General features: G+C 46.8%; 1 protein-coding gene across 4 annotated transcripts in view; it reads left to right on the top strand.

Moving 5' to 3' along the window:
• Window positions 1-25,384, top strand: part of NRP2 (neuropilin 2) — an 89,140-nt gene that overhangs the window by 45,835 nt on the left and 17,921 nt on the right. For 3 of the 4 annotated variants that reach the window (XM_030951805.1, XM_030951804.1, XM_030951808.1), the window contains exons 9-15: window positions 268-617; window positions 1,757-1,901; window positions 5,585-5,701; window positions 8,252-8,404; window positions 17,894-18,156; window positions 20,279-20,375; window positions 22,791-22,811. In XM_030951805.1, coding sequence (XP_030807665.1) covers window positions 268-617; window positions 1,757-1,901; window positions 5,585-5,701; window positions 8,252-8,404; window positions 17,894-18,156; window positions 20,279-20,375; window positions 22,791-22,811 — 1,146 coding nt within the window. Of the gene's footprint in view, window positions 1-267; window positions 618-1,756; window positions 1,902-5,584; window positions 5,702-8,251; window positions 8,405-17,893; window positions 18,157-20,278; window positions 20,376-22,790; window positions 22,833-25,384 lie in introns of all 4 variants that reach the window. The other variant, XM_030951806.1, reaches the window with a different exon arrangement.

The raw sequence follows: 25,384 nt of genomic DNA, 5'->3' as shown, positions 1-25,384 counted from the left end.
AGTGCTCCTCTGTTCCTCCAACAGCCTGTCCCAGGGTGCCGTCCCTTGCCACTTCATGGCTGCTTGTGGTGGGAATGGTGACACTGTGACTAGCATGGAGGTATCCATCGCAAGGGATGCGCTTGGAGGGACAGGACTCCAGCTCCTGGAGGGAGGGGGAAATGCCCTTTGGTGTTGGTTTAGTGTCCAGAGCTTAATGCTGTGAGGAGAACCATGAGCACTTCCCTTCAATGACTGTGACTGTTCATGGCCTTTCCTTCCCTGCAGATTCACCCTGCTCCAACTTGCTGGGAATGCTTTCTGGCCTCATTCCTGACTCACAGATCTCTGCCTCTTCCATCAGAGGCTATGACTGGTCTCCCAGCATGGCCCGCCTGGTGAGCAGCCGCTCGGGCTGGTTTCCCCGTGTGCCCCAAGCTCAGCCTGGGGAGGAGTGGCTGCAGGTGGACCTTGGCGTCCCCAAGAACATCAAAGGCGTCATTATTCAGGGAGCTCGTGGAGGGGACAGTGTGACCACCACTGAGTCCCGTTCCTTTGTGAAGAAGTTTAAGGTGGCCTACAGCATGAATGGAAAGGACTGGGACTTCATCCAGGACCCCAAAACAATGCAAGCCAAGGTAGGTACTGCCTGGAGCAGCTGTGAAACAGGATATTTTTCTGACTAGCTTCAGTCTGCCTGGTGGGGTCTTGGGAAGTTGGCTGTCTGCTCCCACAGAGACCTTGGGAGCTTGGGGCTGTCACCATGAAATCCCAACTTGTGTCTCTTGGTGCTACTCCAAATCTGTACTAGTGGCCATAAATTCCACCTTTCCCCAGGGACAGCAATTTCTTTTCATTTTCTATTGTGGACCAGGCATGGACATCACCTGCTGCTTCTCCCAGCTCCTGCAGGTCAGAGTCCAAAAGATGGTGTGTTTTATTATGTTTTGTGTAAAACAATTATGTTTTACATGAACTAATTACATATTTTAAGGGGAAAGGTGTGGCTGTTGTGGTGTGCACCTCTGAAAGAGGAAAATGAATCACAACTTCTCTTTAGGAAATTTTCTATATCTGAAGTCCCTTTGTCACACTGGTGTGACCCTGAAATTCCCCATATTTTTTATTTATCATTGGAGTTCCCCATAATCTTTCTGCTTAGTGCTATGGGAGTGGCAGGGGGATTAAGGAGGAATAAATAAATTCTCTGCTACTGCCTGTTCTGTTCTCATGCATACTCCTCTGCCTAAAATTTGGGTAAGTTTTAATTTTTCCTGATCCTTCAAATGAAGGCTGATGCTATCTATAGCCCTCTGTTTATTCCCCACAGACTTTAGTTTGTTCAGGTAAGCTGAAAAACAGCAGTACTTGGACTGTGAGGAAAACCAACCATTTACACCATCCTAGAATATGCAGTAGCTTCTTTATTTACCAAGGACAAATCTGATCTCATTTATATGTCAATTTAGTGGATATTCCCTAGGCTTCCCCTGCATGGCTTGGATCAGAATCTAACCCCTGGATTCTGAGCAGAGGCCAGGAGAGATTGTGCAAGTTTCTCAGAAACAGCCTGGCTGGTCCTCTTGAAACCGAGAAGGAACAGCCCAATTTCGCTCAGCTGGGCTCAATGGCCTGGGGTCAGTCAAGCAGCTAAACTACTTCAGACTGTGGCCACATTCTGCCAGACCCAAAATATCAAGTCTGGTTGAGAGTATGTGAAATACTCATAATGCACACATCTCTTGCCTTTTCTCTCTCTCTCTCTTTCTTTCTGTAGCTTTTTGAAGGCAACATCCACTATGACATCCCTGAAGTCCGGAGGTTTGACCCTGTTCCTGCCCAGTATGTCCGAGTGCACCCCGAGAGGTGGTCCCCAGCGGGAATAGGAATGCGCCTGGAGGTGCTGGGCTGTGACTGGACAGGTAGGAACCCCTACACCTCTGCCCACTGGCTGCTATGGGGCCAGGCACTACACCAGCAAGGTGCAAATTTCAGCTTATTTCCTGCTGTCCTACCTTGGCCATGCTGTGGCAGAGAGACTGCAGCCATGAAGGCAGCACCTGTATGGTGGCTTGGCCCACCTTTTTATTTCCACCTTGAAAAGAACTGGTCTTGATGCAGGATGCAGCAGCAATGTTTGGACTCCAAGCTTTCACACAGAGCCCCATGCAGAATTTGTCCTCAACTTCCTTCACACTCCTTTCAGATCTTTTACCTGGACATTGTGCAGTCTTTCACAGCCTCTCATGTTAGAGGACATTTGGGCCAAATAATAAGACAAAAAGTAGGAGGAGAAGCAGAGTTGCAGTGACCAATACTTCATATCCTGAGCTGCCACAACAAGGCTTTGCTGTATAAACAAGTCCCTCTCTCATGGAACCCAATGTGGAAACCTTGCTGCAGACAAGGTTGGGAAGTTAACTCTATGACATCTCTACAAACATCCCCAGGACCCAGGAAACTTGGTCACTTTTACCCACCCGTTTTTCACACGTGGTATGCCTTTCAGCCACCATTTTTAATACAGAGATGAAAACTGACTTCACACACTTACTGGGATCAGTAGAGGTTGTGCCTCTGACCCTCTGAGGTTCAGTGGTGATTGATTTCTCCACAGTTTCATCCCCAAAAGCAAAAAATGTACCCAAAGGGTCATTTGGTCTGATGCTAACTTTGCAGTGCCAGCGGCTAGTTATCCTCTTTTTTAATTTTTTATTTTTAATAATCTGCTTACATATGAATCTGGAGGTCAGTGATAAAGAGGTATGATTTCCATTTTATAAACACATCTGTAGAAGGCATTTTCTTGTAAGAATTCCCATTCTAGGAAGCTTGAAAGACACAGAGCTTTTTTACCTTCTGATGCAGTCTTTACTAGCATTTTCTCCTGTGATGTGCTGCAAGATGCATTGCAAACACTTAACAGCAAATCACACAACACATGTGCACACTATTAATAACGATAATTTTTCACTTTTGAAGTCAGTGGTAAATATCCCCCTGGTCTGGCAATCCATTGTAAATTATCCAAACTTTAAATCGGATTAGATCTTAATTTAAATTTTACAACATCTTAGGTTGTGGGAGAAGCAGGTACAAGAAGCAGGAGCTGAGGGCTTTGTGCAGACATGGTCAGGCAGCTCCCAAATTGCTGCTTCCTGCAGCTCCCAGGAGTCTCCAGCTGCCAGATCTCTGCAGACCGTTGCTGGATGGTGCATCACAACACTGCATCGCTGCCATGAAGAGAGGCAGTCACACAGGACCTCCAGCCATGTGCATGCCAGCCCTTCCACTGCACTCCTCCAGCTTGGAGAATGAGGGGTTTGTCGTCTTTAATGCCTTGTGCTATTTTTGGCCCAAATTTTCTTTTACATCTGTGTCCATGCTCATTTTCAATATCAGTAGCAACAGCACATGTTTTCTCCAGGCAAGGTGCTTTATGGTCATTTCCCAGTCTGGGTAATAATTTGCACATTGTAATGTTTAAAACTCAACTGCCAGGATCATAAATATCCCTAGCTTTATTAATCTACAGGCATTCAGCTTTGTAATCAGAGCAGGGCTTGTAATCTTGTGGATTCACCATGTTATAAAAAGCATTTATATCCCTGATGCAACCTGGGGAGCAGAGATAGCCCATGGCATTATCTGCATACATAATCCACGCTGGCTACACGCAGCAGGCTTTGGCAATCCCCAGAAAGGGCCCTCCTTTGCTGGGAGGACCCAGGCATGTTACAAAAGTGGCTGCTAAAACCCAGGCAATTGCACTTGCTTGGGAACAAGATTAAGAAATGGAATAAAACAAGATGATTAAAAATATTTTCAAGAGAGGGTCTAAGCCCATGTTCATCCTGCCCAGGTGTTTCTATTTCTTATCAGCAGCAAGTATCTTAATTACTGAGTTAAACAGGTAACAGCCGCAACTGGGCTCACAAACTAGCTGGCTACTAACTCAAAAATTGGGAAGCAGGCAGTCAGCAATTGGCTTCTTTCAAAGACCTGCCAAAATTTTTCCTCTGAAGAGTGGAGAATGATGAATGTTCACTAGCAGCTGGGTTTCTATCCTTTGAAGTTCCAAACATCTGGTTTCAATTGCTCAGTGACTTTGCATTTTGATTAGCAGTTACCACCAGTTGAACAGACACTTGCAGGGCCAGGGAGGAGTGAGAAAGCGAGCAAGCAAGACCTCTCTTTTTCACTTTCCATTTCACACATGACACTGTCCTGCCTGTTATTTTCATTATCTCTTGTAACCATCGTGTTGCGGCTCTACCATGGTAACTGATTTTTCAAGATATATTTCTGCAGCTAGTCCAGGGCAATGCAACACTGTGATTTACATCCGCTCAGCATCTGTGTCCCATATGGGACTTGCTTTCAAGGTCCTTCCACACTGTCACATTTCAGCTATAAATCTTGATATACAGGAACAACAACCTAAAAAAATGTACCCGCTCTAAATAAGTTCCAGCTTTCGATATGTTGCTTTCACCTGCTGCTTTTTTTTCTTTTCTTTTTTTATGACATTTTTCTGTGCCTGGCTGCTTGCAATTTGCTTCTTGGTTGCATTTGGAGTTTTATGGGGTTGTAACAAATTTGAACTTACAAATTAAAAGATTTTGAGGCTATTTGGTATTTTATCCTGAACAAAAGACAGCCATTGGGAAAAAAATTAAAAACAAAAAAATCTAGAGAGTTTATGTACAACATGTTTAATAACAGGAAAATAAAAGGGCATAAAGGAGCCTATGGAAAATATTCAATGTATTTGGCCATTTCCTCCTGCTTCTGGCTTTATTAAATTATATCCTGAAGGGTGCCGACAAAGAAACGCAATCACACATAACTGAGCAAAGCTGCCTCTTTCTAAAAGTGGAAAGAATCAAGTCGGCTGTACTCCAGTTAATGCACCCATAAAAGGAGAATTTGCTGGAACCTAATGTCATTTACTGTTGATCTTAATATCCTTCCCTTTCTTGCTTAAATTTCCCCTGACACCTGCTTGGAGGTTGTTACACATGGGCCACGTTAGAGAAAGGGAAATTGGACAGAGACCCTTTGAAAACGTAGTCAGGAGCCTGGAGTGTGAAACCAGATGCTTTCTGCAGTGAGCCAGAGCTCACTAGGGGATCCTCTGGGTCCGTTTGCGGTTACGTCATTTGTGGGTTTGAGTGACTTGTTTTATAAATTGGCACAATTGGTGGGAATGTTTTGTGTGTTTTTTCAACGTGTCATATGGCTTTATGAAAGAAAAAGATGTTCTGCCTGTGATCTCACTTATCCAGTAATGACAGCTAAGTGGATTTCCAACTACCCATGTAGATTGTAGATTAAAAAAATTAAGAGAAAACGTAGTGTGTATGTCTAGAGAAGAGGCTTGTTCAGTGGGAATTCCAAATCCATAGAACTCCCATATGGAAAGACAGTTCGCTTGAAGTTCAAACCATGCTGACATTAGTAGCATGTGGAAATCTCATGGCATACTTGTTCTATCTCTTCCTGCCATTATAAGAACATGAAGAAAAAGACTTTTGCCTTGTTTCGATACCTGGGCTTCTTGTTTTGTCTGTTGCAAACAGCTTTTCTACTCCATTTTTTTCAGATGTCAGGCCCACTGCAGAGACGCTGGTGCCTACTTTGAAGAGTGAAGAGACCACCACTCCCTACCCAACTGATGCAGAAGCAACCGACTGTGGTGACAGCTGTGGAGAAGAGGAGGGTATGTATCAGAGCAGCACATCTTTATCTCAATAACTGATGGGTTAAGAGCTAGGAAAATACTCTTATCTTCCCATTAGTGCCAATACATGGGCCTGATTCCTGGAAAGCTTAGAGTAATATTATTAGTGATGGGCTGGGATTAAAAAAAAAAAAAGAAAAAGAAACCAACCCATAAACAAATCTGCCAAAATCTGATAAGTTCTATCAAGGAAGGATGGAAGAGCAAGAGATAGCAACTAATTCGGTCCCTGGCGTACGAGAAATAAAAAGCTGGTGTCCCAGCTTCCTTACATGACCTGAAGAAACTAATTTAGTGCCCTGTTTGGAAGCATCTCCATTTGAGATCACCTCTTGGCTGTAAATCATAAACTCAGAAGGTGATTCAGACTGCCTGGTATGCAGTGCTCCTTTTGTAGAAGTCACAACTGTGGAAGTAAATCACAACATGTATCGAAGACTGATGTCCTGAACACTTATCTGCTTAAGGATCATCTTCCCTGATATCAGCAGCTTAAAATTTAGGAGGACAGTCTGGGCTCCTTGTGTGGGCAGTAGAGAGAAGGGAACACTAACTCCATGCAGAACTTCATCTACCCAGTCTTAGATGGCTGTCAGATGTAGGTGAAATGGTTTGGTAACAGTAGCACTTGACTACTTCTTCTGAGGATAGAAGAAGCTGAATGTTAGTTTAGACTCCATGCTGTGCTTGTTAAGGGCCAGTGCTGGGGGAGGGCTAATCCTCTCTGCCTCAAATCCCTGTCTGTAAAAGCAGACATCAAATTCTTCTGCTTCTTGCGAGGGGGATGTGAGCGTCTAAAGGTTGTGAAATGTCCTCATGAAGAGGAGAGGACTTGACAGAGCTGTGCGAGGTTAGTTGTACAGTGCAATGTTCAGGAAATGCATTCCTCTGGGTGCAACAGCAGAGCCTGGGCCTCAGCACTGGAGCATGTACACGAGGACTTCAACAAGAATCTCACAAGGAAAAATTATCCTATGAGATACCTCCTAGGACTTCTGTTACTTCAGCTTTCAGTCCCAGATAAAAAAAAATTAATGGGTTTTAAAATAAATAAATTTATAAAACAACATTAATTGGCTTTTTCACACCTCCCATGGGGATTCTGCTATACTTTAGTTCTAGAAATGTAAGTTGCAGAAGTAGCTCAAAGGGCCTGATTCTCATTGCTTTGCCTTAGTGGTAAGCCTGTGCAACCCTGCAACTATTGAGGCACTTGGGAAAGTGCTGACTGGAAATTTAGACCAGTAAGTCTCTGCAAGAACACAATTCCTGGGTGCAATCCAGGGCAAGAGAGCAAGCAGAGTATGCCGTGGAGCGTGGAACCAGCCTCCCTGTCAGCTTCCCTCAGACCCTCAGATTTAGCAACAATTTTCATTCTCATACTCCATAAAACAATGAGTGTGTTTCTCTGGACAATCAGATTTATGACAGCCAAACAGAAACAATGTTTGAGATTAGATTGGAATAAATGAATCCATGATCTACATTGTTTTATTTTGGAGTGGGAGCATGTAAAAAAAGCCCGCTGCCTCTTGCAGTGAAGTTCTGCTGATGCCTATCACTTGAGTCACTCACCTCCTTCTGGCTATGGCTCACTTTGTGGGCACTGTGATTTAAAACTTCCTCTTTGCTCAGGAAAATCCTGGCCTATAATTAGGCTCAGACATGCATGTCCCGCTGCGTGCCTGGTATGGACTCAGTCCATTTCTGCACCTCCATGGCACGTGACTGATTCCCTCCACCGAAGGAGCCAGCAGCTGCCTCAGTGCCACGTGCAGCCCCTGGCATGTGCCCGCCTGCCCACAGCCTGCAGAAAAGCTCTCCAGAGCTTTCAAAGCTGTTGTCACAGGGGAATTAACTCTGCTCCTGTTTCAAGATGGAAAGTTAAAGGACTCACCCAACGACCATGTGGTGAGTCCATAGCAGAGCTAGAAATAGAGGCTGGCTTCTTTCACTCAGAATCCAAAAGCTTGAGCTCATGGTGGCCCCACATTTTCCCTGGTAACATTTCCACAAGAAGGTAGGAAGCAGTGAGTGACAGCTCTCCAGGATGACAGACAGCTCCCGTCTGGTGCAAGTGGCTAGGTCTGTCACTCAGGAGCTGGGTTTCTGGAGCTCTTGAGATTCTCCTTTTGGAGCCAGGCAGGAACTTCTGAGCATGGGGCACTCAGGAAGGACTCTTCCCTGACATTTAAAAAGACATTTAATTTTGACCACTCTAGGGGAGGAAGAGAAGGTGCTGATTAGAGTCTGGAAGCATTTGGTTCTTGCTTTTATATTTGCTTAGTTTGGTGGATTAGCCATAGGACATGGTGAGAACATTTGGATGATGCAGAACTTAAGGCTGATCCTTGGAGCTGAGGAAATGTGAGATAGGTTAAAAGCATCAGTGTGAGTGAGATTTCATGCTTTCTTCAGTTTTGATGGCTTGCCAGCTATTTTAGTTTTGGGTTGTTTTTTAATAGCAACCCTTCATGGGTAGGTCATTTTTTAATCTGACTTTATTTTGCTTCTATTTCTTTTTGTAAGATTTCCAACTCCCTGCAAACTTCAACTGCAACTTTGATCTTCCTGAAGACCTTTGTGGTTGGTCGCACGACTTGGCAACTGGCTATACGTGGTCTTTTCAGCCTTCAGGCACCTGGATTGGCAACTCTGAACCAAGCTCTGACACTGTGCCTGGTAAGATGATTAATACCAACCAAAGCAGGGAAGAGTGCGCTGATGGGTCTTTGTCCATGTGAACAGTATGAATGATTATTGCACAGCTATCATGAGTTGCAAGGGCTGTGCAGAGCTGAACTTCTTTTATGGAAACTTTCAGATGCTTTGCTGTATGGTTCATGACTTATTTATAGGACTGTGACCACTGGCACTGAATTATACTAACTGTCCTCTTGAGATGGACTTGAATCAGACACTGGGCTTTGAATCCCATGGGACTCTGAAGGCTAGCCCAGACTTTGTTCCACATCCTGATCCAAATGTCCCCTGGAGGATCCAGTGCTTTTTCCCCAGAGTGCATTTCTTCCTCTCCCATATGTTACTCAGATTGCCTATATTCTCCAGCTACTCTGCACTCTGGGCTTGCAGAGGCTGGATTTCAGTCTCCTCCAAGTGAAGAATGAGCTAAGCCCTAAGAGTGCTGGAAATGCCAGCTTCTTGCTGTTTGACTTTTGCTCTTTTCGTGCTTTGGAAGCAGAAGATTTGCATGATTGTGACAGAGCCTAATTTATGGAGGACCTCGCTGAGATGTGCTGGCATGGCTTGCAAGGGAGCCTGCCTCTGGCAATGTGGTTGATAGATCAAGTTCTTCAGCTTCACATCTTGGAACTCACGCCAGGACTAGTGTGCTTTCCTTATCCCTCATTGACTTTGTGGCATGGCTGGCACGAAGAACATTTGCCAATTCCCTTATAACAGTAGGCTGTGTCACTGTAGCACCACTTCACTCTCAGTCATTGCTTGTGAAAGTCAAGGCTCCTGCAGGCGAGCTGGCTGATCTTACCTGTCCTGGGCTCTGCCCTGATGCCTGGTGATTCCAATGTCCGTGAGTCCCATCCCCATGAGTCCCTCCTTGCCCTCCCCTGGGTAAGGTTGAGTCTCAGAATGCAAACATGCAGGCGAACCTGTTAGCCACCTGGCAGAGTCGCTGGCCAGATTGGCAGTGCCGCCAGCCAGTTGGAAAGCCGTGCAGCCAACACCTGGTAGGCAGTGCTAAAGAGGAAAATATGTATTCCAGAAACATATGGGAAGAGGAGAATCTGCTACATCTCCACACACAAATCACCCCCACACAAATGCACACATCATTTCTCTCTTCAGCTCTAGAGGTGCTTAGTTTTTTTCTAAGAGACATGGTAATGCTATAAGTGCAGCCCATATGGACATCTGAAAAATTCTTTGGCGTGACATAGGGATACAGTGTCTGCTAGGGAGAAAAATATTTTCATATTTCAAGTGTTTATCTCTTCAGCATTTGAGTGCTTCAGAAGATTAATATCTGGAGCTCAGTGGAGCCTCAGGCAACAGGAGAGAACACTTACAGCCAGCCCCAGACTTAATAACCCTCCCCATCTCATTCACTGTAATAATGTTTAATTAATATAAGTCTCCTGCAAGTAGGATAAAAATTACTTATTTTTATAACTCAGACTCAATTTTTCATTTCATTTCCTCTCCCCTGAGTGTCTCTACAATTAGTTGGCCATAGTTTCTTAGAAGATCCTGTTGTAGCCCAGGAGAGGCTGGTGCTGCCTTAGACAGCAGCATGCAGTCCTTGTTTTTACCCTTCTTCTGCTATTTCTCTTTTTTCTCAGTTATGAATTGCACAGTTTCACAGCTGGGGCTGGGGAATGTCATCCTGCTGAGTTCAGTGGTCCGTTTTTGTGCCAGTGTGGAGAGCTCTCCCTTAGGGTGCTGTGCAGCCAGGCACTGAAGCACGGAGGGGGTGCAGGCAGGAACTCCAGCACTGCCCGGCAAGTCATGGGCTGTGTGGGCAGGGGAGGAGGAGGAGGGGGTGGCTCCAGGGGGCTGGAGTGACTTACCCATGGCAGTGGGGGAAGCCAGCAGCAAACACCAGCACAGGCTGAGGGGTCAGCATTGGCACTGCCATGGATCTGCCTCCTGGCTGGTTCAGGCAAGGGTGTGCCGTCCTGGCATCTGTGGGCATCAGCTGCCTCGCCCCCACAGCACAGCCCTGCAGAGGAGATGGAATTCAAAGGCATCACTGCTATGCCTCACTTCGGTCCTGCTCTTAGAAATTAAGAAGACATGACACAAAAAGAAGCAACTATTTGCTTTTTTCCTCCCCAAGGAGCTTTTAAAGGCAACTGGAGAAACATTTAAAAGAGGCAATGCCAGCTACTTGGTGGGGACAGAATCAAAGCATTGTTTGGTTCACACTCCCCCATTCTTCCCCTGCCCTTCCCTCGTGCTCCCTCCAGCACTTTGTTTCCAGTTAGAAAATTCATGCTCAGACTCCAGGGAGCAAGGAATGAAAAGCTGTTGTTCAGGGCGGTCTTTGCTTGTGAATTCCCCACCCTGGGGTGAGCAGTTGGGTGAAGGAGAGCAGCTGTCCTTGGTTAGAGGCAGGGCAAAAGTTAAGGAGAACTCAAGGCTTCTGGAGACCAATTTGCTCTGATTTAAAGGTGCTGGCCCAGGCTAGAGGCCATGGCTGCTCCACAATAGCAAGAAAATGTGCTGTGCCTTTAAGAGCTGTGTGGAATGTGGGTTTACTTCTTTTGAAGATGGCAAAACAAAAATTAAAATTAAAAAGGAAAAAATAATAATGAAAGGAAGAGCCCTGGCTCAGTCTGCATAAGAGAGAGGAAAGGAAATGACCATGGTGAAATATCCTCTGTGAGGCACTTGATTAGAAAAGTCTGCTGAGAGACAGGCCTGAATTCCTCAGATATCTCCCAATTTCATTTTATGCGCTGCATGCAATTCCTCCTTGTCTTTGGCACGGAGAACTTCTCAAGACTGACAAGACACCCACTGCTCTCATTCCACTATTTTTATTTCCAAGATACTCTTTCAGGCAGCTCTGCATTTCTTTTTTTAGCCCTGTGTTCCTTGGGCTCTTCGCACCATGGATTAACTCCACGTCCTCTCCTGCAGGCTCCCATTACATGTCTGGGGACCTCATTGGTGAAAGTGGACCCAAAGTGCCCAGCTCAGCAGAAGCCCAGCATGGTTCCAACTGCTACCTGCCCTTTGCAAGCCTAGAAAATACCATTGGCTCCTTTTTCTATGCCCCCATAAGAGATTGTCAGGATTTTTCCCTCTATGGACTTTCAGATGCTTCCCATGTGTAGAAAGATTCCCCTTAGCTGCACCTAGCAAGCTTCATGGAGCAACAAGTTCAGGTTTCAATGAGATTTCATCCCTCCTCCTGCTGCACGCAATGGCAGCATGCCACTGGTGTCAAGATAAAGGTCTTAAGACCTGAAAATTAATCTGGGTTAATAACTTGGACACCTCACCTTTTCACCATCTTTGATTTTCACTGGGGTCTTGATCCTGAAGGGTCTAAAGATCCTGGGTTGTATCCTTAGCTGGTCAGTGTGATTGTATTGCTCTCACTGATGCTACACTAATAAGCCAGTACTGAAGAGATGGAATCTCCGTGTTTTGCCCATTTTTTTCTCCTTCCCTTTTCTTGCAGTGGTTAAGTAAATACCTTGTGGTTCTAGAAGAGAACTGTGAGATCTGCAGCTTTACCATGTATTGCTTCTCCTTCGGGCGAGCACAGCGTCAGGGTCAGAGCCCCGGCAGCATCAAGAACTCTGTGTTGTTCCGATGTTGGCAGCTGTATGTGTGCACAGAAAAGGAAGCACTTTTAACCTTGCAGCTCTCCTGACCACACAGCTCTTGGGCTGGGCTGCAAAAACCCACTGAGAGCTTCTCTTGTGGGCCGTGGCCTTGCTGGCTTGGAGGGTCAGGAATGCTGCTCACTTGGGTTGCAGGCACTGCAAGGAAAGGTTTATTTGTTTCAAAGTGTTTTCAGCAGAGGAGTGTTTATAGTGCTCTGAAGTTTCGTAAGAGCTTATTTTTTAAGAGAAACAAATGTTAAGCTGTTTTTAAGCTGATGGTGACCCCTTACCATTCCTGTGTTTTTCCCTTGGGATCTTTAAAAGGGAAAGTTTCATATTTTTCCTGCAATCCATGAGAACTGCTGTCGGAAAGCCTTGATTCTACTGTGTCCAAACTAGCAGAAAGGTTTTCATGGTGTTAACAGGGCAGGGCTGAAATGAAGTGGGTCTGCACTTACTCTCGTGAGAATCTCAGGGCTTGTACCTTGGGGACACAGTTTGACCTCAAGGGTCAATCCTGTGTCCTTTGAAGTAGGAAGGAGTTTTACACGTGGGGTGGTATGAAAGTCAAGCATTTCTGTGCAATGAGTGAGCAGCTGCACACTGTGGGAAGGAGACCATATATCCATCTCTGTCTCTCTTCGCTCCCCTCATGTGTGGTGCAGATTGCCTCTCAGCAAAGCTGTACGTGTCTCTCCTGACTCTCATTTGCACAGTGAGGACAGCAAATGCTAGAAAGTCCTTCATGCCCTGGCTGCCCACAGCCTGGCAGATCTGGGACACCCCAGCACCCCAATCACAAGAGGTTTGCTGAGTGTCAGCTGCTCTGTATGAGCTCCCTGGCTGCAGGCTCGGACCAGGCTCTGGCTCTCCATGTGCCCATACTGCCTTTCAGGAGAGGAGGAGGTATGGCATGGTCTGTTCCAGCAAAGCTCCTGCTTGCTTGAGCTGGGCTGGAGGCAAAGAAACCATTTCTCTGGAGCTCACTGCTTGCCTCAGTCGCTTTTTGGACCCAAACACCAGTGACATTCCTGCTTAAAAAAGCATGCTGGAATGCTCTCTGCAAAGCAAGACACCATCTCTCAAACCTTAGCGTGTGCACTACCCCATGGCTTCACAGCAGTGGGTCACAGAGCAGGGCTGGGATAGCGAGTGCGTGCAGCCTGTGCAGTGCAGCCCCAGCCTGCTCAGCTCTGCAGTTGTGCAGGCACAGGCGCTGGGCTGGTGGGGCTGTGCACACCTTTCATGCAGGGGCAGGCAGGGTGCCCACCACGCTGCCAAAGGACAAGTTTTGGTGGCTGGCAGCTCACGTAGCATAAGTGTCAGGCTCTAATTGGCATTTGATTTGTCAGGGACACCGTGCCCTCCCTGCACTCCCTGGGGAAGGTAATAGGACTCACAGTTGCACTGTGCTGTTGAGGGTGTGAGGCTTAATTGAGAGGATGTAATGGGGGGTCCATTAGAAGGGCTCCGGAGAGCAGGCTGAGAGCCTGGTTCTGGGTAAGTGTGGGATTTTATGCCTTTTGATGGGCTGATTTAGAGACTGAAATGGCAAGGACTTGGCAGGCTAATTAACACATAATCAAAATTGAGGGGATTTTCCAGTAGATGCAGTGATCTAGTTAATATAAATATTAGTTTTATGGAGGATTGACTTCCCATCCTAAATGAAAGTCTGTCATTGAGGAGAGGCCTGTCATGAAATTATAGTGGCAGCCTTTTGAGGTGAATTTGCATGATTTGCCAAAAAATTTTAAAATGTGATAACTATCCAATTTCAATCTGCATATTCATGCAGCTGCCATTCCCTTGCTACCAGACCACCCTGCAGTCATGAGAGCATCCAAGCTGACCTGCTCCCCAGGAATGGCAAGAGCTGATGCAGCTTCCACCTCACATGCCCCAGAAGAACAGCAGGATCATGCCTCACTGGGATGTCCACTTGGCCACAACACAGTGTGGCTGGGGTGGCATTTGGGGCTGTGCAAGCAGCAGACAGTGCCCACAGCAGTGTGGTCACCTCTGGGATTTGACAGACAAGAGGTGGCTGCCACTGGGCTGCCGTGCTGCCAGCTAAAGCACACCGTGCAGCAAAGGAGAGTGCAGCGACCTTTGGAGGGATGTAAGTGAGGGCAATTCATGTGGTTCCTCCACAGGAGCAGCAGCTGTAACTCAACAATATCCAGTGAGGGAGAAATGCAGAGGGAGTCTGAAATTTCAATAATTGCTTGTGTGCATGCTGCCCAACATGTTTTGCTGGGACACCTCCAGATGTGCTGCTGAGATCCGTGAGGGAAGGTGCTTTCCTTGAGAGACGGTGTGAGATGTGCAGGACCCAAGCACAAGGCAGGCTGACCTTGCAGAGGGGGTGGCTGCTGTGGCTTTTGCTCGCAGTCTGACCCAAACTGTGAGGCTTCATCCCCCATTGCCCCTAATGTCCTCTCAGATGGCTTCCTAGCAGGAGGGGGCAGGTGTGCCAAGAGAAAACCACATTGCCCAGATGGTTGGTTTGCAGAGCCCAGCTGGTGATTTATCCAGGACTCACTGCCATGCACACAGGAGGGGCTCTGCCATCATCTGGCTGGGGTGGTTCTATGTTCACATTACTGGCTCCCTTACATCCAGATGATCCCATAAATCGTCCATGAGATTTATTCCATAGCATCAGTTGCAAAACAGAGGTACAATGCCTGAGTGGGTTTTCCTGCCTTTTTTGAGCTGGTGCTTTGAACTAGCAGTGCCAGTTCTGTGGAGGATGTAGCTATCGTGTTAGGAACAGAGACTGCAAAGCAAAGTTCTGGGAAAGAGATTAAAATGCATTTCTGATCCTGGAAGAATTGATCAGCTCATCATTGCAAAGCTCCCTTCAAGTGTTTTAACAGGGGAAATCAGCCTTTCAGATGCTTTCTGTGCCAAAGGCTTCCATTTACTGTATCAAACAGAGTGACTACTGGAACTACCAGGCTTGCACATGCTGTTCCAACAATTACCTCCACAGTGCCCTTATTCAGTCAGTCTCAGCAAATTTGTAGGGCTTTTCCAAAGGTCCAACTAGCCATTAGAGTGATCCAGCCATTTCATCTTCAAATGACATAGAAAGTCATGCCTGCCTGCACTTGGCTTTCCACCCAGAAAGTGGTACAGGTACCAGGAGCAAGAGTTCACGGTGCCCAAACCCACTGCTATTTGCAGGGGAGCAACTGGAATCACCACCCAAGGACTGAGCCTCCTTGCAGCTCTTGGGACTGACAATAGGTCCTGGAGAGATCTCTGGGCCCCAGCAAGAATTGGAAAGGGAGCACAGGAGATGGAGGGTTCCCAAGTCTCTGAAAGACCCTGTGTTGCTGAGGGGAGCATTAGTTTTGGCTGCAGTTTAAGAGTCTCTTTGATTTCACAGTTTGATAGGAATGGGAACAAACAGAAGGTCAGTGTCAACCCTGGCAGCAGGGATGTCACTCAGAGGCACACAGGCTTTTCTGCTGAAGTGGCAAGGCAGCCACACTGGATACCACTGGCTTTTGGGGTGAGGATAATGAGAGGGTGTCCAATTAGAATAGTCAGTCGCCTCTAGTCAGCTGTGGGCTATGGATAGATCCAAGGATGGCTCAAAACCTTGCACTCAGACTGCTTAGGTACTGGCACCAAAGGTTGGTCCTGAATTTTGAGGATCTGGATTGATCATTCTTGAACCTGGCTAGTGCTTTTATTTAAGATTTGCCTGTGAGATCATTTCAGCTGTGAGATAAGTGTATGACTGCAGTTTGATTTGCTCCCTTGTTTGTTGCTGCTGTTCTTTTCTTGTTGCTGCTTTTCTATTTGAAGAGGCTTGTAGTGAATTACAAAAAGAGGATTTTAATTCAGGAGACCTTGATGACTTATTATGCCTTATCACTCCTTAGGCATGGAGTACAGCTTGTTATATTTTTAATTCCTCCACTTGTTTATCTCCCACATCTCCTCCTCCACTACTACCACTCTGAGGTAAATCACAAGAACACTCCTCCATTAGAAAACGGCATGGTACTTTTTCAAGTGATTCACTCAAGCAGGAGTGGGCAAACACACTTTCATCCTTTTTTTCTGCTACTGTTTGTTGGCATAAAGTGCCAAGTGGCCCAGGGACATTTCACAGGTGCTGGAAATTTTGCTAAAATGTTGCTGTTTCTTTATGTGGCCAGTTGGGAACAGATTTGTCCTTCATACAGCAAAATCAGTGAAAGTTCATAGGAGTAGATATGCTTTTGAAGTACTTTGATCACACATGGTAGGAGAAGAATGATGGCAAAGATTCCTGTTATCTTGTCCTAAATTTATTTTAGAAGGCTGCATAGCTCACAGTGGTTGGTTTCTGCTCTCTGGCACTGACAATCTTGCAGCAGGGCCAGCACCGCTGATAGATCTCCCTTGGGCTGTGATGTCACCTGACTGCTGAGCAGCAGTGATGTCAGCTGCTGTTTTCTGTTGGGACCTATCTTACCATGGATTCCAAGTTCAGGTCCCTCTGGTTTAAGTTTTGGAGGTGTTTTGAGCACACTCTGCAAACATTCTGAGTACAGACACAGCTCTTGCCACTGCTGTGGGCACTGAAGCCACAGGGGGAGCAGGGCAGGCAGGGCCAAGCTGCTGCTCAGAGCTTGGCCCATGGGGCACAGCAGGCCAAGATGTGGGGGAAGGAACTAACAAACCCTTCAGTGTAGTTCTGGGGCAGAGATAACCCTCTTGTGCCTGGGCTGGCACATGCTGGCATGAAGCACCAGTGGCACTAGCCCACTGTGCAGCAAGAGCAAGCGTGCACATCCCTCTGTTGGACAAAATGCAAAATCTAGCAGTATTTGTAGCTGGCCTGTCTGGGTCACCTTGCTCTGCAGCTGGAGTGACCCAAGGGACTCTGTCCTGACATTGGTCATGATGGAGGGACAGGTAAAGATCACTTCAGCTACACACTGAGCTTTCAGTCTGTGCTAAGGGACTTCAGACATCCAAGCTGCAAATGGGAAACTCCTTGAGGAGGCTTTTCATCAGAGAGGGCTGGAAACCACTGATTCCAGCTAAAGTCAGGTGTGCCTCGGGATCTGAATCCATGCGCTTTTGCCGTTATTGGTATTCAGATCAAATATCTCCAGTTCCAGCCTCAGCCTTGAACTTCTCCTGGGATATCAAGTGTATCAAATCTCTGCTCCCTGAGGACTGACAAAAAATCTGGCACAATTTAAATGTAATATTAGAGCAAGTGAATCCTCTGTTGTATGTATTTCAGCTACCTTCAAGTTTGCAGCCACCCACTTGTCACCTATGCATGCTTCACACATTGGGTCCAGGTCCTTCCTCTGTGCTGTGCTTTAGAGGCTGTTTTGCTGCATTACAGAAAAACTGAGAGCCAGAGTTTCATTTTTTGTGCTTATCCTCAAAACAAGATGAGTTTTCACACTGGCATTTAGAAAAACCCACCTCAGGCTTGTTCACTGAGGAAGCTCCCAGTAGAATAAACACACATACCCCCTGCCAATGCAATTATCATGGCATCACTTCCTCTGACAATAACTTGTTCCAGCTTTTTAACTTCTTCTAATTATGTCAGTCTTTTTCTTAACCACTTTCTGCTGTTGGTCTCCTACCCAGGGAGAGGGTGGTGGCTGGTGAGGGAGTGTGCAACTCGATGCCCTGCCTGGGCTGCACAGGGTACAGCAGGGGCACAGCTGGATGAGCACACAAAGGGTGCTGGTGTGACACCCCACTTTTGCAGGCACGGGGCTGCACTGCCATGCAGCACTGCCAAAGCCACTTGGCAGTAGGTGAGACACTTGTTACCAGTGGCTGCAGAAAACAATAGAATGGTGTTTTTCTCCCTGAACAGATGCCAAGAATTACCTGCAACTGCAAAGCAGTGGAAGGCGGGAAGGCCAGCGAGCCCGGCTCATCAGCCCCACCATCTATTTGCCCCAGAGTGCTGTCTGCATGGTTTTCCAGTACCAGGCATGGGGCAGCAATGGGGTGATGCTGCGGGTCTGGCGGGAAGCCAGCCAGGAGCACAAGGCACTGTGGGTCATCACGGAGGACCAAGGGGAGGAGTGGAGGGAAGGCCGCATCATTTTGCCAAGCTACGACATGGAATACCGGGTAAGATGTTTGCAGAAGGTGTGCTCGACCAGGTAGACTTCTCCAGCATCTTGATCTCAGTGTTTCAGAGCCCAGGCCCATTCATCATTGGGAAATGTGGCTGTTTTCATTGTGTTTCTCAAGTTACCATAGTAACTAAGCTACACTGTTTGTTATTCTGAGAGTGCCTGTCTTCTGCACAGACTTGGGCCTTTGTTTAGCCTGTTGCCTTTCATATTCTTCAGATCTCCCATCTTGCAAATATTCTCCCTTTTTCATTTTTTTCTTCTTTTTTTTTTCCTTCATTTTGTTTTATGCATTTCTTCCCCTCCAAGTGAAGGCCATCAGATAGTCTGACCAGAGGCAGATGTGCAGCTCCAGGGAGCAAATGCAGCAGCCAGGAGAAGTGGGAAGCTGGGAGGGAGCACAGCCAGCTCTTAAGGGTGGGCAGCAAACAGCCATTCTCCAGCCTCAGCTGCAAGTGTTGACATAGGAGAAGGAAGAGGGGATGGAGGCTCGTTTGTGAATCCTCTTCTCTGATGCTTTAGCCTAGATCAGAGGGCTCGGTGCTGGGCTGTAGGATCATGGCCCTGTCCCACTCTCAGAGACCAATGGAAGAGAAAGGATGAGCTGGAGGGAGGAAGGGGACTGTGCTGCCTTGCTACAGCCACCTGAGCCCCTCTGGCACAGCTGTACCAGCATCCCATGGAGACACTGCTGCTTTCAGGAGTGTCTTTGGCACGGTTGTCCCTTCCGGGCAGTGTGCCATTTGCCAGGGAGACAGCACTACTGTTGTCACTTGTTAATGAGCATCAGCACAGCATCCAGCACCCTCCAAGGCAGAGGAAATATGGACTCCCAGGCTTGAGGCAGCAATTTAGTGATGACCCTGGCGGGGAGCTCCAGCCAGCTCCCAGCCCTGAGCCTCACCCAGGGAGCTGCTGCTGTCAGGCCACTGACCCCTCCAAACTGCTGCCCCCCATATGGGTTGACGGCCCAAGCATGGGACCCACAGCCAAGACATTCCATTGCCTGTGCAGTAGGATGCCCAGCCCTTCAGGGAGGTGTCCTTGCAGGCAGGCATGGGTCCCAGGCTCCTTAGGTGAAAGGGGGCACCTAATATGGGGAGAGGAGGTTTGTGAAGTACATAGCCCTAGGAAATTATTTGGACCCTTAGAATCCTAGTATCGCTAGGATTGGAAAAGGCCACCAGGATCATCAAGTCCAGTCATTAACCCAGCATCATCATGTGCAGCACTAAACTATATCCACAAGTGCCACATCCACATGCCTTCTGAACACTTCCAGGGATGGTGATTCCAGCACTTCACTTGGCAGCCTATTCCAATGCCTTCAGAGTAGGCAGGGGGATATAAAGCAAAAGCTTTGCACTGGAGCTGTCTGACTACTTTGTTTGTATGGGTTTGGCTTTTTAATAAAATACCAGAAAACACAATATGCTTACAGATAAGAATGATGGGCACTGGCTGACTACTTTGTGTGCTGAACGTGAATATACCAGCATGCTGAATAATGGCGTCATTATGTAAATATTGCAAGTGTCTCCACTCAGCAGTTCTTAGAGCTAACGACTCTACTTATTTTTGTAAATATATTTTGCCTGTGATTAAGTAGGAATAAGCTGACCCTTCTCCTCTGACATTTCAATACTTCTTATGTAATGTTGACGGGAACAGCACTTTACAGTTAATGTAGCTGTGCATTTTGTGTCCTTCCCTTCCTCTTTGTGATCATAGCTCAGTTATTACCATGGGCCAAAGCTGCTGCTGCAGTAACTCAGAGTTACGCCACTTGCACCATCTGTGCAAGGGCTAGGGGGGTTCACTGAGTCTTTATTCCTTATAAGAGGCATTTAACTGAAAAAATTGCAAGCCAAGAGCTGCCAGGCCAAGCAAAGATGTCTCTGTTGAACATGTCCATGCACAGCAGCTTTCCCTGAGAAAGGGCTGGCAGAGGCAGGGCAAGGAAGCAGGACTAGTGTCAGGTGATCCACAGGTCTGTAGGGAAAGCCTGGAGCAATTTCCCACCCCTTCCTCTGGGAGCAGTAGTCACTCTCCATAGGTGGTTCTAAGCTGGGAAGCACCCAACTTAGCACTGACATTTCTGTCCCGATTTCCCACAGATTGTGTTTGAGGGATTTATCCGCAACGGCCACTCGGGAGAGCTGGCCCTGGATGACATCCGGCTGGGCACCGACATCCCTCTGGAGAACTGCATGGGTACGTGCTGCATCCTTCCTTGGGGCAGGGAGGGAGGGGGCAGCTCTGCCTGCAGAGCCTCAGCCTGGGAGCTGTCAGTGGGCCACACCTCCCCTGGCTGAGTTAGCCGGAGCTCCTGGATCTCAGCTGGGACTTTGATTGCCCATGAAAGAAACGAGGGCGACTCAGCCTCTGGGGGACAGGGCTCTGCCTGCGTTGGTGTGAGGAGAAGGAAGCACATGTCTCTGCCACGCAAAGCTGAAAGAGCAGCTGAGGGTTACTGAGGACTATTCTGTGTAATAAGGACATACACCAAATTGAAAAGGAAAGTGCTGAACAAAAGAAGCCAGCTGTCAGTCAGTATTACACACTTAGAGGGGCCAATGAGTTCAAAAGGAGTCTTCTCTAATGAGAAAAAAAAACTGCAGAGAGGTTTTACAGCAATGTTAACAGAATAACAAAAGAAATTTTTGCCCTAGAATTCACCATTCCCCAAACCAGGCCAAAAGCCAGGTAAAAAAAGAAAGGACTAGGGGAAAAACAAAAGGAGTAAAAAAGTGTGTTTCAGCAGTTTGCAGGTGGAGCCATTGCCTGCACTTTTCCTCTAGCTGGCATATCCATGCAATCACACTGATGGCTCTGGCTGCTGTCTTGCTTGGGTGTGTATTTAGAGGTATCCCAGTTGAGCATGGGACCAGCAGTATCTAAATAGTGGGATCTGTGCTGAGAGCTGCCCAGAGCAGCGAGGTCCTGCTCTTGTGCATGTCCTGGGAGAAGCATGTTTCCCTAGGAAGTGTCTGACCCATCCTGAAGCCAATGGAAGAAGCAGGGAAGAGCCTCTCTCCCTTTTGGGCTTTGAAAGGCCCCATTCAGCGAAGCTGCCCTCCTCAGCCCACCAAGGGATGATCCCAGTGCCTCCTAACCCAAGCAGGACGAACACTCTGTCCCAGGGGGTGTTTCTCAGGGGAGGAAGCACCAGACAAACCACGCTTGGGAAGAGCTGCTTACATTGCTTGCCCCGCTATGCAGGCAGGTGAGGGTAAAGATGGTGCAGAAGCCAGCACTGATAATAAAACAGAGGACTAGGAGTGCCCCAGAGAGGCTCTTAAGCACCATCAGTCCCCATTTCTTTGATGCTTTGAACTCTGCTGGTCTCCCATCTGTCAAAGGAGCTAATACTTCAGATGTCAAATTCCCGGTATTTAAGGCTTGACAGTGGTGTTTTAATCTCTTGCCTTCTATGGCATTAAAGAGAAGCAAGACCCATGATTAACACTAATAGCATTTCCTATCTAACTTCTTTGGAGCGCAGCAATTCACCTACCTCCAGTCTTACTGTATCTTGGGCCTCATGAACCTAAAGCTTAGTATTTCAAAAACAAATGCATTAATAAATGATGAAGTTTCAAGCATTTTCATCCCAAAAAACACACCTGCTACACAAAATTATTTTTACCCTGTCTAGGAAGTTGAATGTGGATCTTAAAACCCATAAGGATTGTTTCAGATCATTTCCAGCAAAAGGTTCCCACTGCAAACTTTAACATAACTTAGGGGTCATTTCCAGTTTCACCAAAATAATAATGAAATGGTAGCAATACCATGCTGCTCTCTTTCTTTCAGAGCCATGAGAATAGCTGACTCTAGCACAGGCTACTGTTTTTTTCAAATATAATCCTTGGAAGTAATCTGATTCCTTTTTAGCACGAAAGAATGCTAATAAGTCACAATAATTTTTTCCTTTGACAAATGTGTCATTCTCATTTTGAACCCAAATGATGATTTCATAGCACTCAGTAGAGCCAGTGTCTGCTTCTGTGACTCACAGGTATAATGCAGAAGTAATCTAAAAATAATCAGAAGTCTATTACTTCTGCAAGAAAGTAATCAGTTGTAAGTACCGATTATTGCTTTCAGATCCAGTAATTTGTAATAGATTACATCTTCAAAGTATCTTGAAAGAAGGAAAACTATCACTTGCCTTTGTTTCTTGTCACTGTAAGATAGAGAGGAGCAGGGCATCACTGCCCAGAATGAACACGGTTTCCATGTGAGAAGCAGTGCCAGAGTTGAGCCAGAAACCAAAACCACTTTTGGAAATTTAGGGGGTTTCAGGGTTTCATCACTGGGCCAGGTGAGGCTTTGTCATTGGATGACTCAGGCCAGCCAGGCTGAATACAAATGACCCTCAACCTCAGACATATTTTTCTCTGAAGTGTGTTTGAGTCAAAGCTTTTTGTGTCTGTTTGGTCCCCAGCTGGGGCCAGGTTTCTCACGGTCCTGGCTGAGGTTGGCTGGCTCCCTGTGCTGTTCACAGTCATTGGCTCCTGTGGGAGCCGGCTTCGCTCAGCCACTGCAAATCAACGGGGATGTGAACTGGGGGCTTGGTGTGTAACACTCCCCTCTCTAACATGAGCTTTTGTTTTTCCTCTGCAGAACCCATCACAGCTTTCCCAGGTGAGAACTCCTACTTTCCAGGTAAAACAGCACTTCTCTCAGTGGTTTTGTTCTGCTGGCATGGGCTTTTACATCGAAGGAAAGCAATGTGTGTGCTTGTACAAACAGCAAATGTTCTGAGCACTGAAATGGCAAGTGTGTACTAAACCTCCCCCACCACAGCAGCAGGAGATGGCATCCTCTGACTTCTGCTAGGTGACAGAAAACAGGCAAGCAGGCAAGTCCCCCGTCTTGGGACTGAATAGCGTTAGGAAACCTGCCATCATGAGAAGCACTTAGCTCCTGAAGAGCAGCTAAGCCTGGGAAGGCTGAAAAGTAAAGAGTAGTTTTCAACTGACTTAAATTGGAAAAAAAAGAGTGGCCAGTTAAAAGTGAAATCTGGTGGCAGTAATTCACATTGTTGTGAGGGAAGGTGGTTCCCTAGTTCACAGATGCTCTGGCAGTGGCATGTTCAGTGTTGGCAAAGGAGGGTGGGGTGAGTCTGCTTGGAAGGGGAAGGGAGTTGGGAGGTATAAGTGAGAGAGCAAACTGCCATCAGAAGTTCTGAAGGTGACAGTGAATAAAAGGGAAACAAGGTGAAAATGGTACATTTAACAGCTTAATGCTAGCCTGGAGAATAGAAACCAACACTTCTCTGATCAAACCTGCAGGGTAGGAGAAAAGGTGAGGAACTCCAAGGAACTGCCTCTCTGTTTTCAGGGGGGCTGCTGTTTGTCTTGCTCTGGGGTGGGAAAAGCTATCTACTTTTGCAGACATCAGTTTAGTCTGAGGGGTTTATGTGTTTTTTAAATTTGGATTTTGTTTTCCTGCCTGCCTCTTCAGGAATGTGTCTGGGGGTTGTGCTGTGATGAAGAGCAAACTTGGAGCTCCCCTTAATTATGAGAGTTGTTTTGTCAATTGAATCAACATGCCCTTTGCTTTCACTGGGACATGATGTCTGTACTGTGCTGGGGAACTGTAAGATATGGCTGGACTGTCCTAGAAGCAGCTGCATTTCCATGTGGCAGAGCTGTCTCTCCTGGGTGTGTGCATTGGGAGCTGTGGCAGCAATGGCAAAGTAGGCGCCGAGACTGAAGGAACATGCACGACTCTGTCCCTGGGGACTCAGGCTGTGGAGTGTTACCAATGTGAGGGACAAATGCAGGCTCTAACACCATGTTTTACAGTCACACCCATACCGTAACAACTGGGAATTCAGTTCTGCTTGTTTATAGGCTTATTTATCTGATATTCAGGCTTGTGGTGTTACTGAAAAGCTGCTGTGATATTCTCAGGTGACAGTTAAAGCCTCACAACCATTCATGACTTCCACCATTGGTCTGCATTCTCCTAGGCCTGGTCTGGTATCTATTTTGCAAACACCATCCTTGTCTTTTGAGACTAGTTACAGTTTGAACCCCTCTCTGGGTCCTCACATTCTATTCTAATGTCTATTCTAAAGTCCTGCTAATTCGTATTGCTTGTCTTCCCCTTTGCCCCTGCCCTGCTGCCTGGGTGCCTCCACTTTCCCACCATATTCCCCAGGGCTCACTGGCTGGGGAGAAACAGTGAGGTCCCTGAGCACCACAGGCAGATGCTGTTACAGACACACCTTCCCTTCTCCCTGGAACTTGCCAGCTTGTTCCAACAGCTCCTGCCCATTCCTGGCTCCCTCAAGGACATCCTAGCATTGGTTGTAACAGGGGAGCAATTGCAATTGCAGCAAAAGGTTAAAAAGGTTCCCCTGGATGACAGGCAGGAATAGATGGCACAGAGGGAAGGAGTGACCTGGGAAAAAGTAAAGTGCAGAGGGAAAAGATGGAGAAGTGAAGATGAAGACTGGAGGCAATTACATGATAATTAAAATGAGGGAGAGACAGACATGCCCAACAGAAGGGGAGGGTGAAATGAGGGAAAGAAGTCCCTGGCTGGAGAAAAAAATGGAGCTGGAAAGAAAAAACTATGCATGAATTACTGAGATGTTCTATAGCCCCCACTCCTGCAATTACATGATGAGCTGAAAAAGTCAGATGCCATTAAAAATAATAGTAAATCCTTCCTCTCCTGGCTTGGGAGCAAAGCTGAAATTATGCACCTTCCAGGCTCCAGGATCACAAAGCAAATAATAAGAAGAGAATTTGTGTAGATGGAGTATGTTTCACCTAGTGGGTCAGGACCTTACAGGACCAGGAAAGTGTGCTTCAACTGTACTGCATTTGAGCATTGATGCATTCCACCCTCAAAGAAAGGGTACAACAAGTGTCTGGAAGCAAGGAACTGGATAAATACCAGGTGAAAAATAAGATATATATTCCAAATAATGTATGGAGAAAAACCAGGGAGACAAACCACAGAGAGAATTTGCCTTTGGCACTGGTGGATTCTCTCCCGGCCGGTATCCTAAAGTCAAGATAGAGATATCTCCCTGGAGCAATGACAGGTAGCAGTTATGGGGTTGAGACTGACACTGGTTTTGTGGCATTCAGATTAGATGAGTGTAATACTTGCTTTCATCTGTGTCATCTCTGAAAAGTCCAGCTGTGTTGCTTGTCCACAGCAGTTAATGTCAGTGACTTCAGGAAGGAATATGAGCT

The sequence above is a fragment of the Camarhynchus parvulus genome, chromosome 7 (assembly GCF_901933205.1).
Source record: "Camarhynchus parvulus chromosome 7, STF_HiC, whole genome shotgun sequence".
Classification (NCBI taxonomy): domain Eukaryota; kingdom Metazoa; phylum Chordata; class Aves; order Passeriformes; family Thraupidae; genus Camarhynchus; species Camarhynchus parvulus.
This window is presented reverse-complemented; position numbering and strand designations above follow the sequence as displayed.